The 17642-nt window shown below is 41.5% G+C and overlaps 1 protein-coding gene across 2 annotated transcripts in view; it reads right to left on the bottom strand.

Moving 5' to 3' along the window:
• Nucleotides 1-17642, bottom strand: part of SPATA18 (spermatogenesis associated 18) — a 40677-nt gene that overhangs the window by 5115 nt on the left and 17920 nt on the right. The window contains exons 5-11 of one of the 2 annotated variants that reach the window (XM_037529868.2): nucleotides 13063-13158; nucleotides 11200-11508; nucleotides 9387-9747; nucleotides 7501-7659; nucleotides 6418-6593; nucleotides 4364-4487; nucleotides 1811-1894 (exon numbers count right to left, since the gene is read on the bottom strand). In XM_037529868.2, the coding sequence (XP_037385765.1) occupies nucleotides 1811-1894; nucleotides 4364-4487; nucleotides 6418-6593; nucleotides 7501-7659; nucleotides 9387-9747; nucleotides 11200-11508; nucleotides 13063-13158 (1309 nt within the window). The remainder of the gene's footprint in view (nucleotides 1-1810; nucleotides 1895-4363; nucleotides 4488-6417; nucleotides 6594-7500; nucleotides 7660-9386; nucleotides 9748-11199; nucleotides 11509-13062; nucleotides 13159-17642) is intronic. The other variant, XM_037529869.2, reaches the window with a different exon arrangement.

Raw genomic sequence — 17642 nt, 5'->3', positions numbered from 1 at the left:
GAGAGATCCCTGAAATACAATGAGTTTCTAAAGCCATCTGGAGTAGTTAAGCCTTTATCTAAATGTTGACAGTGGGGGAGGTGTCAGGCCAGGCCGGGAGGGAACTACTTGTCTTCCAGCCACCCAAGACAAAGCCTCCACAGTCAGTTCTCTTGGTTATTGAAAGGTCCATGCAGAAAGCCGGAATGCAGGAGCCAACCAGGAAGCCCACCTGGGGGGCAGGAATGCTGATACCTGCCTGGAGGACTCAGACAATGAGCCTCCCCCCTCCCACTAAGAGTCTCATCTCAGACAAAGAACCTCTACCTGCCCTACAGACTTTTCCCGCCGAAAGAGCCCAACTACCCACCTGACCTCTCCTCACCCTATAAAACCCTGCTTCCCCCTAACAACGTGCGCGACTCCACTGACCCCCGCCTTGGGTCTGTGAGGTCCGCCTGGGGCGCAATAAACTTTCCCTCCCTTTGAGAAATGTAGCCTGGCTCTCCTTTTCTTTACCGCGCCGAACCTTTCAGTTATTAAAACTGCCAGCTACCAATATGGACAGTCTTTCTCTTCATTCTCTCCTTACCCTCTGTGTACAGAGGCCCTTTCAGATTACACCTGGTAAGCTGGCCAACTATTAGTAACTAGGCAGGAGACCAAAGAAATGGGCCTAGGGAAAGAGGCATTGATGGGGGAGCCCTGTGCTGTCATCAATCTCTAAATAGGGAGGGGTGGCCTGCACCAGCCTCCTAATTGCCTGGCTTTGGGGAGGAGCATCAGAAAGGGAATCTTGTGCTGGCCACTATGTGCGGGGTAGAGAGGGGAGGTTGGTGCTGGAACGGCCATGTGAGTAGGGGGCTGCTTTAATGTGCTTGTTTGAAAATTGTGCAGAGCACTCTGTGGCAAACAAGAGAAAGGAATGTTTGCTGCAGCAGGCAGGCCTCTGCTGTGGGCAGTTCAGTTGACTACTAATGCCCAACTGAGGCTGAACTTGAGTTAAAAGTTGGAAGAACTAAAGTTAGAAACCTCAGCGTGCTGGTTTGCAAAGGTAGGAGAGTTCACGTTGCTGTGGATTGAGGTCCAAGAACTTGCAACAAAGCCTGATTAAGATGCTAAGAGGAAAATCCCTTGGAAAGTGAGGAAAGATCTTTAAATAGCAATTACCCCAAAACTCTTAGGCGGAAATTTGCCCTTTTTTCCTCTGCTCCTTGAAGTTGTAAATCTAATCAGCCTTTGACACATACACACCCCAGGGAGAGAACCAAAACAGTGTCTATAGAGACTGAAGGAAACAGGTTATGATAGGAAGACTGGAGAGGGTGTGGGGGAGGGGCGTGTGGACATGCCACTGAGGGGTAGAATGACAGGGAAGACAATCAAAAGACAGTGACTGCCTATTGACTGAGGAGCTAAACCTGGTCAACAGAGCTTCCTCACCACCACTCCTGGGAATGTGGGTTCCCCTTGCCTTCCCCAATCCCACAAACTAAACAAGGACATATCCCTGAGCTAAAGTGTGTTTCTAGAACCATATGGATGGCACATACAACTAAACCAGTTAAATCCACTATAAAAACATTTCACATTTGGGGGCAGGCATGGAAAACTACTTGTCTTGCAATTGCCCAAGCAAAGTTCCCTTATTAAAACTGCCACCTGCCAAAATGGAATGGACTGCCTTCTCCTTCAGCTGCTCCGTGCCCCCTGTGTATGGGGACCAGTTTCAGATTGCACCTGGGCTATGACCCAACTTTATAGGGGAGTGTTGAAGAAAAAAAATCAACTAGGGGATAGTTTGTGTAAAAATGATTAGACAGATAAGTACCGTGCTTAAACCAATGTGGCTACGGGGGCAGATGGGGCTTAAACTCCTGCTTCGACATCGACTCACAGATCGCACAGAATTCCACTAGAAAGAAAGAAGAAAAAAATGAGTCAATCGATTGTGATAACTCACAGGGCTTAATAAGCAGATGCCGTGAATGAGAGGCATTGCACATAGATTGGTTTGACTGCAATGCCCATTTCCAGCCACCAGCATGAGGTAGTCTCCTGTCATTCCCTATAACTGTCCAATCTTTGACAATATCTTTATGGTATTTCTCAAATAAAATACCATTACAATGAACTTCGGTATGTTCAATTTCTTGATGTTCATAGAATTTTGTTTTAATGTGTAAATTGTTAAGAAATTACATTTAAATCTGCAAGTGTTGAAGAATATAAGCATCCTGTGGGCAGGGATTTGTGTCTGTTTATTGCTGAATCCTTAACACCTATGCACAGTGCTTGGATCATCAATAATTGTGTAATAATTTAATAAAATGAATTAAAGAGTGATTGAATGACTTACCACTGCTGCCACCTATTCTTTAGTGAGTATGAAGACAACTATATTCACTGTAATGAGATTTTACCAGCAAAAAATTACTGCCAGTTATTGCCAAATTTCTCTTTGTTCAATCCTATCTTTTTTCCAACTTCTTCTAAAAGGAAGGAGTTGTTTTTTGGAGGAAGTCATGTAACAGGGTGGTCCCAGATCTGTGCCACCATAGATATGGTGGAATAAAAATTAAAAGGGTGATTGTAACAGGGTGGTCCCCAGGAAAGGGGGAGGTTCCAGGTTTCCTGCCCCACCCAAGGGAGGGTGGAGCTGAGCAGGGAGAGAAGAAGCTGCAGAGGAGACTGAGGGAGGAAGCAGGATGGAGCCAGAAGGAGACCTGGAGGAGGCACATGGAGCCTAGAGACACGTGAAGAAACTGCGCTTGTCTTTTGGTCGTGGACTGGGTGACACAGATGTGGGTGAGACCCGTGGGGAGGTGACAATGGCAGCTTTTATCTTGATTTTGATTTTGCTCTTTTCCTTCCAGGCTTGTCTGGTTGTTTCTGACCCTTTTCTGTGGGTCCCCACTGGAAGATACTTTAGACTTGTGGCAGGCTTTGGGGCCTTGCTCTGAGCCAATCCCATTTGGATGGAGTTTTACCCACGAGGGAACGGGTAACTTTGGGTGCTTGATTTAGAAACTTGATTCTTTGCCTTTCCTCTATTGTTTCCTAGTTGTATTAAAGTTCCTTCCCATTAAAGTCTCATATGTTTTGCGTTGATGTGGTGGATGGCAGAACCCATTTAGAATAGGCAGTTTTGCAGGGTTTGGGCTGCCCCTCTCCCTGCCCTGTAACAGTAATTTTGAGACTTTTGAGAGTTTTAGCTTGGGCAAACATGGTGAAATGCTTGATGGGAAAGGAGGAAATTAAAAGGCAGCTGCTATGTCATGTAGAACCTAAGAACAGTGGCTACTTGCTCTTTCTTCCTTGCACTGAGGACAGTCCACAATGAGTGTACTAACAGATGGTGATTACTGCAGGGGCAAGAAGCCTGTCTTATGAGCTCATTCACTGGAAAGCACACGGGGCTGTCAGGTCAACACAACTCAATTTTCTATGTGCTGAACTTTCACAGCACAAAATAGTTTACTGAGATACTATTATCTATAGTGGAATGTTTCAGCTTAAGGTCTCTTAAATTGTACTCTCCACTTCCATGATATAAGTGAAAGGTTACCATGATGCACCTTCCCCATTCTCTGTTCAAAGAGAACAGAGACAAAGACCACTCAGGTCTGCTCTGGACTGAGGAGCTTCATTTTATAATTTACTTAACCATTTCTAGGAAGGGCAAGGTTAAAACTCCATGGTATGAATTATACAGACTATCCAAGCCAACTGTGGTCACCCTGTTCCAACACCAACACAAGACACACACTCATAGACTTGCAGACCTAGGACTCCATTTAGAAGGCTGCCCAGTCATTTAACATATTCAAAACAGTCCTTCCAAAACTGATTGCTTCCTCTTTCCCCACCTTCTCTGTCTCTTTTTCTCTATTTCTCCCCTCTTCCTACATATCATACCAAGGAGAGAAAAGCAGGGCATATTCACCATTTTTTAAAATGGAGAATGCTGGGTAAAAATTGAACAAATGTTTCCTGAAAGTTAATTACTTTTAAATGCTCAGAAATATAAATGATATCCAATTAAGTACTCACTTTTAAATGCCTAGAAATATAGAGGATCTCTAAATAAGTAAGCTGAAAGGGCTCTGCCCTTACTATAGCATTATATTTCTAAGATGGAAGAGGCAAGTAGGACTAGTTCCATCTTATAAATAAGGCAACAGAGAAATTATTGCCAGTTAATTCCAAGAAACGGTGAAGGAACCAAAGAACCTTTCCCAGCTAGTTCCTTTTGTCTCCTTTGTATGAAATCTTATCAAATAATTCTTTATACTTCTGTTATAGAATCTCTGGCTTTATAAATGTTCTCGAACTTGTGAATCAAACACTGGGGATGAACTGTCATTATGCAAGGCCACCGTACAAAAGCCCCTCTCTTAGTAACTGCTTCTCCCTTCATAATGACGTTGTCATTCTCCATGAGAGCAGGCCACACGTGGTAGAAGACCAGAGGAGCGGTGAAATCAGAGTCGTAGCTGCGACGGTACCTGTAATAAACACACAAAAGCACAAGCAACGATAAGTAATTATGTACCATAAGCTGTGGGGGAGGGAGGGCACCAGTGTAAAATTTCATTTTTTATTATGTTCATATCTAGATAAATATAAATCATGATTCTGTTATTAAAATGATTGTGGACTCTTAAAATAAGAGCTAGTGTTAGCAAGGAACCAGCATGAACTCACTAAGAACAAGTCATATTAAATTAATCCTGTTCCTTCTCTTCTGAGGATTACAAAAGCTGCAATTTAGGGAAATGCTAACTATGTGAACCACTGAAGTCTCATGGGCTTTTTCAATATTTCTCATCTATCTTTGTAGACAAAATACAAAAACTGTAGGGGGTGACTGACTTAAGTAGGTGGGTTGGAAAGTGACTCAATAATCCTGTGGAAAGATGGGCAGCTAATGGGTCAGTGAGAGCCTGAATAAAAATGGGGAGGGCTCTCTGAGTCCCATGATAAATCAACATGCCCATCACTGATGTCCATGAAGTGTAGGGAGAAAAGAACCCAACAGTGGGGAGTGGGTAAAGAAAAAAACCAGATGACAGTATCGAAAAACAGCTCAACAGTCTGGAATAATAAGTGGAACCTGCCATTTGATCTAGCACTCCCACTTCTGGATATTCATGCAAAGACAAAAACACTAACTCTAACTCTAAAATATATATGCACCCCCATGTTCAATGCAGCATTATTTACAATGGTCAAGCTGTGAAAAATAACCCATTTATTCACTGATGAATGAATAAAGAAAATGTGATATATTTAAGATACCCATGACATATTATTACATACATATGGAATAGCATTCATCCACTAAAGAATGAAATTTTATCATTTGTGACAACATGGGTGTACCTCAAGGTAGGGCAGAGAAAGACAAATAATACCTTATTATCTCTCTTACATGTGGGATATTAAAAAAAAGAAGAAAAATACTAAGGTCATAGAACAGAGAAAAATTAGCAATTGCCAGATGCTGGGAATGGGGTGGGCAAGATGGGTGAAGGGGGTCAAAAAGGCACAAGCTTCCAGTTATAAAATAAATTAGTCATGGGAATGTGATGGACAACAGTTGATACTATATTGCATATTTGAAAATTGCCAAGAGAATAGAACTTAGAAGTTATCTCTAAGAAAAAAATTTTTGTAATTTATGTATGGGGACAAGTGTTAACGAAACTTACCGTCATCATGTTACAATATATACACATACAGAATCATTGCAGTATATATCCCAAACACAAACCGTACAATGTTTATGTGTTGGTTATATCTCAAAATATTTTTTAAAAACCAATAAAAAGAGAAGTTTGTATTTATATAGAAATGTTCTGGGCTCCAGGTACTCATTCTTTCCCCACAAGACCAATATGTTCAATGGCAATCATAACATCACCTCTGAATCACATTTGATTGAGGAAGGAAATCACCCCAGAAGAGGGCCCTGCCCTATAGTACAGAGAAGTAAATGGCAGAGTCCGGAACCCAGGAAATGCCTAATTTTCCCACCAAGAGTTATTTACCCCAAATTATCCCCAGGAAATAGAGACAAGATGATTTATGTTTAAAGAACCCCTTAGAGCCTCCCTGGTGGTGCAGCGGTTGAGCGCTGGGTTGCGAAGCTGCCTGCAGCCTCTGCAGCACCGGTTCGATCCCCAGCCGCCGGTCAAGGGTCCCACATGGTGCGCAGACCTCTCCTGCCGAGCCCGCTGCTCCTCTCAGCAGTGTACCGTCATTCTGCCTGTACTGTTTCCCGCTCTGGCTCTGGTGAATTCTCTCACCCTCCCACGCTTCTGACTGTACCCAGTGCTTGTATAAATAAATAAATAAATATTTAAAAAAAAGAAGAAATGAAAGTTTAAAAAAAAAAAAAAAGAACCCCTTAGCTGCTACTCCTATGTCTCTTACTTGCAGTCATTAAAAACTTCTCCATCGGCCCCAAATGCAATATCTAGGGGTGGATCTAAAGTCTGCATCGCAAAGGCAATGCAACATATCTCCTGGATGAAGTTACTGAGGATGCAAAAGTCAACTTCAGGAGGGAAGGAAATCTTGGGATTGACATTCATGGCTCGGATCACATCCTGAAAAACAAACATAGCATCACCTTATTACCAAGCTGTGAGAAGAAGCTCTAGCAATTCCAGCATTATGAGATGGGAGGTGGGAAACGAGCACCCAGTTATGGGGGCAAAAACAAGTTCAACTAGAGGAGGACTCGTTAACCAGGAAGGAGGAAGAGGACGTGAAGCAAAAGTGACCGAGAGTCTAAAAACCAAGAGCCTCAAAAAAAAAAAAAAGAAAGAAAGAAAGAAAGAAAGAAAGAAAGAAAGAAAGAAAAGAAAAATTCATTCCTGGCTTTTCCTTATTACTTCTCTACCTTTCTATTTTAGGCAATTATTATGGTATGCCAACACAGAACTCTGATTTGTTCATAACCCAAGCAATAACAATTATTATAGCTTGCTTTTATTGAGAATTTACTATGTACCAAGGTTTGTGCTAAGCAAATTACCTGCTTTTGCTTTCATTCAGTCCTCTCAAGAACTCTATGAGGTCATGACCATTGCTACTCCCATTTAAAGATTAAATAACGAAAGCACAGAGAGGTGAAGTAAAGGTACAAGGTCACACAGCTGGGAATTGGCAGAACCAGGATGCAAATCCATCCTCTTTCCCAAAGCCATTGCTCTGAAGCACTATGGATGGCATCATCTCTTTCAATCTTAAAGGCCCATCTAAACACTAGGACTATAAAATTCAGAATATTTTTCCCCATAAAAAGTCTAAGAAAGAAACTGCTGAGAATAACTGTTTCTACAAAGCAAATTGCTTGCTGCTCATTTATGCTCTTTAAACATAGAAGCAATACTAAGCACTGGATGGATTTCTGATTTCTTAGTACTCAGTGTAGTGTTGAAATTAGTATTCAAATTAGCATTCAAATAGCAGCAGCTGCAAACCAGTTGCAATAAGAGATCTGACACTTACATTAACACTGCTTTGGGAATCATAGAGATCAAGATGACAGATGATATAATCCGAGACAGCATCCTCAAAGTCATTCGACCCTGCATATGATGGTGTCAATGATTTCCTCACACGGATCTTGAAATGTCTGAATGCCATCTTAGCTACATGGAATGCCTCCTATACATAAAAAAGCCGCAAATTCATTTGGTAGAAGGAAAAGATGTAAAGCAAGGAATGAAAAGAATGTCCATCAAATGTTCAACATCCTATTGGATTCTACTAACTAAACAAAGTGACCAAAACTATTTTTAATCTGGAAGAAAAAATACATCTAAATTTTGAAAAGTACACAAATACATATGACTAGTTATACCCACTAATTTCAATACAGATCACCATTGTTATGGTAATCCCAGATGTAGGACAGAACACAGATTTAGAGAGATCAATGACCTGGGGTTACATGAGTAATTGAAAAGTAAATGGAAACTGGGATCCCACAGCAGCATATTATCACTGGTCAAGAAATAAAAGAAAATAATCAAGCAGGCGATTATGTCATATAGTCACTACCAAGTGTCTGGCATGTTTCTGGGCATTTATTAATTCAATAAACACTTAAGTATGTATAATATAGCATACCCTGAGAAAACTCAGTTATGCATGAAAGACATAGCTGCTACACTTACACAACTTCAACCCACTCAGTGATGCTTAATTACATAAACCAGGGGGTTGGCAAATATGAACTATTTTTAAATATTTAAATATTTTTTAATATTTTAGGCTTTGTAGGTCACATGTTGTCTCCATCACTCTTTTCCCCAAACCTTTGAAAATGTAAAAATAGTCTTATGGGCCTCCCCTGGTGGCGCAGCAATTGAGAGCTGGGCTGCGAAGCTGCCCGTAGCCTCTGCAGCACCGGTTTGATCCCCGGCCACTGGCGAGGGTCCCACACGGCGCGCAGACCTCTCCTGCCACACCCGCTGCTTCCCTCAGCAGGGTATTTCGTCACTCTGCCTATTCTGTTCCCGGCTCTGGCTCTGGTGAATTCTCTCACCCTCCCGTGCTTCTGACTATACCCAATGCTAGTATAAATAAATAAATAAATCTTTAAAAAATAAAAAAAAATTAAAATTAAAATAACAGCCTTATATTCGTAGCTCTTGGGTGACATTTCTCTCAGAGATAGACTGGGCCACATATGGGCCACAGGTCATAGTTTTCAGACCTGTGATATAAATGAATAAATACATGGGATAAGTTCAGTAGCTGATAATTCTTTTCTTACACTGATGCATTATTTTGTCATATTTAACTGTTCCCATAAAAGACTCAGTATCTCAATATGGTACCTATAGAAAAAATGATTTTGTTTGGGGAACTAAGGATTAAATATAAGCACTTTTTAATCTGCCATACTCAAGCAGCTAATATATTGCCAATATATTATGCATTAGTAACTAATCTTAGTTAAATAAACAAAAAAGTTAATGCCATCAGTCTTCTGGTTTTTCTAAGAATAGAAGAAAATCAATCAAAATCACAGCCTTTGGCAATAATGTATACCCTGGAACACTCATGCCCACATTAGAAGATTCAGGATAAATCCACACTCCGTATTAACCCATTTGAGATAGTCCTACATTTATGGAGATGTCAATAAATGTTTGGTCAACAGAAGTATTAATATATGAATAGTTATTAACTGTGAAATACGATTCATCCCACAGTAATGAATGACAGGGAAGGGATGGGGGGGGTGGGAAGCAGCTGGAAATCCCACCCTCCTTCAGTGACTTTAGAGTAATTTTTTAAACTGTACTGTTCAGTTGACCAAACTGCTGTCTCCCCACATTGCCCAAGGACCTCTGAAGCGCAGTGGTGCGCTGAGTGTCACCTACCACGGTGGCAATGTAGATGATCCGCTGCACCGTCTCAGCTTTGTCGATGCAGCGCCGCAGCAAGCACTGCACATCCAGGCGGGCCTGAGAATAGGCATCGCTGAACCGGGACAAGAGGGCAGCCTTTCGTGCCACACTGGACAGTTTGGCACGATTCGGAGATGGGGTCCTGACCTTGGCGACTGCGGTGGTGGGGCTGGCTGACCTGCTGCGGCTCTGGCTGCGGCTCTGGCTGCGGCTGTGGCTAGGGCTGTGGCTACGACTCTGACGGCGACTCTGGCTGAGGCTGTGGCTACGGCTGTGGCTGCGGCTGTGGCTGCGGCTGCCACGGCAAGGGCTAGGAGACCGGCTCCTGGTGGACCTGCGGGTATGCAAGAATCAGGCCAGGAAGTGCTCTGCTTCTTCTCCCCACACAAACCGCAGATGGTACCCACAAGACCTAGACTCTGCAGGCAGGGCAAAATGGCTGCCTCCATGACTCTTGCATGAGACCTCAAATATGACCACAACCAAGAAATACTATTTGCATAGTGAAGTAGAACTTATAAAACATTTCTACTCTCTAAGTACCACAATTGATCTGCTGCTGTGGGAGGCCAGCATTGACTGCTGGTCATCTTACATATGAGGAACTTGTACTCAGAAAAGATAACCAGATGGCCTAGAGCCAGTTATCAGAAGCCAGAGTTAAAGAAACCAAGTCTTCAGTATTTCTTATACCAAAATCAGGGTACTAACACATCACACGAACCTTATGGTATAAAGTGGGATGAACACTGATTGAACGATGAGGAAGGTCTATGTTCTCATCTCAACTCTACCTTGTCATACCAATAGTACCAACTGCAATCATTTTTCCTGTTCAGAGTCTGAGTTTTCACCTACATACAGTTTGTACTGTTTGGTGATGGAGAGCAGAAGATTGGGTGTACATGTCTAAGTACTCAGTGAATAGAAAAGCACTGATTCAGTGAAAAGGGCATTGCTAGTAATTATCAGACAAAGAATATGGACCCTCCAAAAGGGAAGTTATTTATAGAAGAAACTACAGAGCAAAATGCAGGCTCTCTAGATGTGCGTGTGGGGACTCACTGAAAGTGTTTGCCAGTTTCCAGGATGCAGTAAAGACTTGTGGCCAATGTCAAGCTATCAATGTGAAGTCACTGAACTCAGAATTGGGCAGAAATGCACAAAAATCAGTTACTGGGAGCCAGTACAAACAGCACTAGCACAATCCTGGCAGAGCAATTCCCCAAAATGAAAGACTAATGTGGTATTTATGGGAATGAGAACTGTAGGTGGGAGTGAATGGGGGGGGGGGGTGGAACAAGCAAGAAAAATAGATTCCAGAGAGAAACAACCCACTTTGCCCTCACTTAACACTGTCTGAATGACCTGGTTAACATTCTGTCCACCAATTGAGGGGCTTTCACAAGAACACTCACCTACAACCTCCATCAAAGTGAAATATAAAAGAGGGAATGCCCTATAGTCGTATTTTGAAACATTCCACGTGGATACCACCTCTTGCATTATAGTTCTAGGTAAATCTTTTCTCGAACCAGAAAGCTCTCCTTCTGGCCATCTCTCCAGTTTCATTCCTTAAGCTTCAACGTGAGCCCCAAGGAAATCAGTGCCCACAGGTTGGGGGACCCCTAATCCAGGAGAGGTTTTCTCTTTCTGGAGAAGGCCCCCCAAATTGTTAGGGTTTGGATTCGGGGTATCTTTTTTCGTTTTGTTTTCCGAGCCAGACTTTGATCACTAACTCAACAAAAGGGGCTGAAATGAAAAGATTTGTGAGAATTTGTCAAACCTTCCTCGGCGCGCAGATTTTTCAGCAGACAGAACTGCGATCTCATCCTTGAGCGTGCGGAGCTGCTTCTCGTAATCAGATATCACGTCTGCGCACTGCTGGTCTGTGCTCTGCTTCTCTGGGCTGTGCGCCTCCCGGACGCTTTTTTTGCGCAGAGAGCCTCGGGGCTCTGACCTCCGCGTCTCTGAACCCCGCTCTGAACTCCGGTCAGAACTCTGACGACGCTCCGAACTCCTGCTACTGTAGTCCGAGGCCCTGTGCTCTGAGTTTCTGTGGCGGGCATCCTCCTGGGCTTGAAGATTCTTAAGCCTGAACAGGGCGGGGAAAAAAATTTAAAGAAAGGAAGAAGACGGAGGGAGGAAAGATAAGCAACAACTGGCATACTTAAGGCAGGTGACTACTTAGTATGCCACTATTACCTTGGAAAAGTCTGATGGAAAAACAGAGGAGTGAACACAAATCAACAAAGAACTGAATTGCCAGGGTCAGAAGCCAATCTATGCATGCAGCTTGTGTGGAAAAAATTACTCCTGAAGGAAGGATAAACACACAGACCCTCTAGCCAGAGCAGAGCCGGCTTACAGCCACACTGTTCTAAAATGAAGTGATCTTAATTGCACAAAACTCTGCAAGCACTTGACCTCCAAAGCCTAGTCCAGAAACTGGTCTCAAAGACACAGCCTCCTACCCTCACTAGATCTTTGGTTCTCTGAACAGATGGAATATGGAGGAAAACTACAATGGAAACTGAATAACTCTCCATAATACTAAGGTCTATGAAAATCATGTATTACAGAAACAAAGTTTTAGAAATAAAACCGGCATGCTCATTAAGATACAAAGAGGCATGGCCATCATAAAAATAACAGGAAAAGTCATAAGCAGAGGACAAACTATGATGAAGTCAGCAAAAGGTAAGATAAAAGGTAGAAAGGTAAGTTTAAGGAGGACATGGAGAAGCTAAATATGCTATAGCAGAATTCAAAGCTGCACTAAAGCAGCAAAGAACAGAATCGGTGGTGTAAGAAATCACTAATATGATCAAAGTATTTGAGAAGATACATCAAATAGAAAATAAGACATTAAAATGATGATGAGAGGGGAAACAGTAGTGGAATGCAGAACAATACTTGAAGCTAAAATGCATGGGTGTTCCTGAAGAAATTAGAACTGGAACATGTATGGATGCAATAGAAAGGTATTCATATGTGCACACACATATGTTTTTAAGATAAGTCCCACTTGCTCTTTTTGGGGGAAAAAATCAAAATTAAGATCAACAAAGGAATAACCTTAAAGGATCAGTGTTTATGTTCCCCTTCTAGAAATTTTTATTTAGAGAATAATCTGAGATTTAAACTAAGACTTGCCACCAAAAAAGTCACATTATTTCTAATGTGGAAAATTAGTATCAAAAATTAGTAAATATTCATTATTAGAGAAATACCCAAGAAATGTGAGAGGATGCATCTATTTACCACTAAGCTGCAATTTTTCCCTAGAAACAGAGAAAAATACCACTAAGTGAAAAAATGGGGTCCATAGGTGTACACTTAAATTAATTTGTAATTTTACGTCTATTTTCAATGTGCTAATTGTAAGAAATGTCAAATGGTAATAATAATGGGCTCTGAAATTATAAGAGGTTACAAATTATAAGAGACTTTTGGATCCTTTTATACTATATTGTGCTTTGATCATGTTTTTGTGGTAAGAAAGATATGTAAGACACTAATGAAAATATTGCTGCCTTTCCTCTTTGATTGTGAACAGGCTCTTTCATATTGTAATGGAGCACCCAAAAAGCTAAATTCAAAGATTAATCAGCAGGCTGCAATAATCCTGTCATTTTTTTTTTCTTACTGCTTTTTTAGCTGATTTATTTCCTCCTCTGCAGCCAAAAGGGATATGGTCGATCTGGTCTTGGTTTCTTCAATAGTCTTTTCAGTTGCAGCCAGACTGTAAGAGAAATCAGTAACTAAAGACAGATTTTCCAAATTGGTAGACTTTCTAAATCTAGGAATAGGTTCTCTTGGGAACACTGGCATATGATACAAATTCAACATAAATAAGATCAAATTATAAGGCATCTGCATCCAATCAGATGATATTGAAAATATTATGGTGCACTTACATGAAAAAACATGCCAGCATCCTTCCTCATGTCGAGCCCAAAAATATTATAGAGCTACTATCTCTAGAAAACTATGTATTTGTCAATATTTGAATGTAAAATACGAAGAAACCTGTTCAATTTCTCCTTCTCACCCTCCTAATTCATCTGCTCTAATTATATCAAATCCCCAGGTACCTTTCTCTACAAAATCTCCACTGTTTTGTAATATAATACCAATTTTTATTACACTGCACTGTAGAGTTGCATTTGACTTAATTTTCCAGTCTTAGTAAATAAAAATAATAATAATTTGCCCCTTTATAAAGAAGAGAGCACAATTACATTTGACTACCAAGTGTGTCTTCCTGCCTCTGCCTTCCATCACTTACTGGGCAAAATTTTTCCTGAATTTTCAACATAACTCAATCATTGTACAAAGGACTCTCTTCACTGGAGGCAAATCATAATAAGTGATACTATGTCTTTAAGTGTAGCTAGAGGTAAAAAGAAATGAGAATGTGATGAATGATGTTGGATGAGGAACATCCATCATCCATTGGAACCATCAGTAAGTGGTTTCCAATTAAGTTGCAATGGGCCCGTGAGAGGTCCAGAGGGGCCTTGATGTCTCTGACCCTACCTTCCTGGGACATCCACTCTTTCATCACAGTAGTCCTGCAGCTAAGAAAGAGCACCTGCTTTCTAATTCACACCTGTCTCCCTACTCCTCTTCAGATGAGGAAGGGAAGATCAAACACTGGGGAGGCCTCCCCTAGACAGGGCAGTAGATTGAGCAATAATGGGTTAGCAGAAACCCTACCAAGTCCCCACAGATTCCAGTCAATCAGACAATATAGGAGGTAATGTGAGATACCCAAAATTCTATCTCCTCCCTTGTCCCTCCTCTCAAAAGTCCCCATTCTTCCATCCTCTGAGTGTCACTCCAAATGTCACACCTGGCTCTCTCAAGCACTTGTCTCCCCTGTTCCTGAGCTCCTCCAACAAATGGCTCACATTTATAATCTCATTACAAACACACTGTAAACTACTTGAGGGTAAATTTTTGTTTTATTCATCTCCTACCTCCAGCACCTAAAATAGAGCTTGTCACACAGTAGATATTACACACACACACACACACACGAATGAAATGTCTAAAGTCTAAGACAAATCCAAAGTACCAGATAATATATGACAGGACTACTAGAGGTTGAAAGAAAACTGTTATGATTTAATTCAAATGTGAATGTTATGTGTGTTTAAAATTATATATAGGAAAATGAACATTCTAATCAAACCACAGAAAATTAAAAGAAGAAAATAGATCAAAAGAGGAAATAGAATATGAACAGGAATAAAGTACGGTATTTTTCTCTCAAGACATGACACACAAGTATGAACACATACATTCAAGCAACATACATGCTAATTTGGTGCCCTCAGATGACATATGGAGAAGAAACAGGGGTACATTCATGTGCTAAGCACTGTTTTATGCAGGTTAACATTTAAAAGTTTTACAGATGTATTAGTCCATTGAGGAAATTATTGAGAATTTACAATATGCCAGGTATGGTGTTGAGTGTTGAAGATACAACTGTGTAAAAACAGCAATACAAGATGCCATTTGGAGCCTACAGTCTAGCAGAATATAAATATGCAAACAAATTTTTTAATGTCCCAAATTGTAAGTGCATTCTTAGATCTGTGAGGAGCACTGAAGGAGAGGAGAAGGAAGGTCTTTTGATGTAGACTGCTCACAGGCCAACTCTGAGGAAGTCACATTCAAGTTGAGACCAGGGAATAATAAAGGTCAGCCAATCACAGAGCCAATGGAGGACTCGCTCTTTTCTGCAGGAGCATGAGCAAAGAGCGTACAGCAAGGGAGCAGAACACAGACCAGTGAGGGCAAACTGGCCTGAGCTGAGGGTAGCGTGAGAGGCTGGCCAGATCACACAGGCCTGCAAGAGCCCAGGAAAGAATTTTAGAATATTTTTACAATATCTAAAAGGAGGCTAATGACAGCTTTTTCAGCGAGGTGATTTGATACCATAAAATGATCTGTATTCCTATGTGGGAGAGGGGCTGTCATAGAGCAAGAGTGAAAGCAGAGAAACTGATTAGAAAGCAACTGGTTGACGCTACAGGTATCAGAGGCTTGAAATAGGGCAACAGTGAGAGAAGAGGGAAAAAAGGGATGGGTGTAGGAGATGTGTAGATGATAGACTCAAGTGGATAATGGAACAGGCTGCACCAAGGAGATGAACACGAGTGAGATTCATAACCAGAGACTATGCGTTCTGGGGTTTGCCAAAGCTGGGCAGACCTGTCCCCATTCAGTACTGTATAGGCATCTGTACCTTTGAAACTGGGTCACAATCAAACAGGTGTCCCACAGGTGAGACATGGGAAACCTCCTTTGTGGGTGACTCATTCCACAGTAGGTGGCACCCTGGCTTTCGAGTCAGGTGGGCAAAAGAAGAGAAGGAGAGAGAGCTGGCTGTCATAGAAGGTAAGGGACAGACACCATCAATTATGATGTCTCAAATAAAAGAGAATGAGAACTCCAGGTGGGTTAAAAAACAAACTGACGAAACTAGGAAATCCTGGGTCATGCAGCAAATACCTTTCTATTAGCAGTTTTCAAATGAGGTGGAGAATGAGGGTATATATATATATATAGAGAGAACACATTACAAATGGTAAAGCAAATAGGGCAAAGGGTGACTAGATGTTGTTGCTACTATCTTACAAATTTTCTATGTTTGCAATAATGTTTGTTTGTTTGTTTGTTTAAAGAGTGTTCACAGTTTCCTGGTACAGGGTGCCTCCATGAGTAACTACAGAGCTATAGGGATGAGAGGTAGAATCCCTGGCTCCAGTTGGTGCAGCAAAAGTCAAGAGCCAACTAGCAAAATCCTGAAGTCTAGCTCTCAAATAAGAGACAAATGGAGACCTGTGTGGCAGGAGTAGTCACAAGCAAATGCCCCGGGGATCTAACCAAACAAGCCACAACTCAGTGCCCATCAGCATTAGATGCTAGTGCCCAGGTGGAACTCAGGTCTGCCAGAACCCAGGGTGCAGCACAAAACCAAAGCCCTCTCCCCCAGCACCAGGAGCGCATGCAAGTATCCCTCAACCCCTAGATGTTAGCCTGAGGGAGGAGGAAGACAATGAATCCCTTGAGAGGGCAAAAACCCTAGAAGTTTGAATTTGGAATATTTACATAAAAAAGATTACAGTAAACCAGAGAAGAAGTGGCAAATTTAAGAATCCTCCTTACTGCACTACAAATTCAGCTGACATTAATTGTAATAAGTTCTGAGAATGCAAAAGAATTATACTTTATGTGTTATGGTTGCAAATTTTGACTCCCACGGCTATAAAACTACCCACTGACTGTGAATCCTGTTGGAAACATAAATGGGGCTGTGTGACCGTCACTCCATGTGCACTTGCAAGCACACACAAAGAACAGGCACAATCCAAACGCTAATGGGGAGAAGATAACAAGTGATTTTCACCTTGTTTTTTGATGTGTTGTATGCACTCTAAGAAGTAAATTGTATTACTTTTGTGATGGCATGGAGCTATTTTCCTTAGGGGGAAATCTCATAGAACAATGACCTACTGTGCTCCATCGCAGGCCTTAACTAGTTTTAAGATTCCTCATTGTCCCACACCGAGTCAACAGTGGAGCAATGCTAGAGTAGGACAGACGGCTGACTGCTGGGTGTGGGGTAGGTGTGCTGAATGCCATTTCATCCACATCTGTCTATCTTCCTCAAGAACACGTGCAGAGTTGGCAATTTTCTTTGCTGTGATTCCTTACTGCTACCCTGACTTTACACATAATACCTATTTGACGTCTGTTGCTGCATTGCTCGACTTTTAAAATACATTTTTATACCTAACAGTTATCCAAAATTGTGAAATGTTCCTTTTTTATAGAATGACTGTTTCAGGTGCACATATACCCTTGACATGAGTACAATTGACCAACAGAAACAGCAGACTTCATCTTACTTCTGCTCTCTCAATTTTTTTCTTTACCTGATTTTTCACTCTCTTTAGCCCTCCCCTTCTTCATCTTGTGTAATTTTCCTCTCAAAAGAGAGATGTTCGTGGAACAATCTTCCTCTGTTTATAAATACGTACTGCTTATACACTTATGGAGAAGGAGGAGCTCCAGGCATGGAGTCAAGGGGACTAGGATTATAGGGATTATAATATATAGATGTCTGTGCCCCAACTCACGATTCTCAACTCATACCCACAAATTACTTATTTGCAAATATGTACATTTTATATGAGTCCTTATTCTCCT

Source organism: Talpa occidentalis, unplaced genomic scaffold (genome assembly GCF_014898055.3).
Source record: "Talpa occidentalis isolate TD23 unplaced genomic scaffold, MPIMG_talOcc4v2.1 talOcc4.6, whole genome shotgun sequence".
Classification (NCBI taxonomy): domain Eukaryota; kingdom Metazoa; phylum Chordata; class Mammalia; order Eulipotyphla; family Talpidae; genus Talpa; species Talpa occidentalis.
The sequence above is the reverse complement of the archived record's forward strand: the minus strand, read 5'-3'. Positions and strand labels throughout refer to the sequence as shown.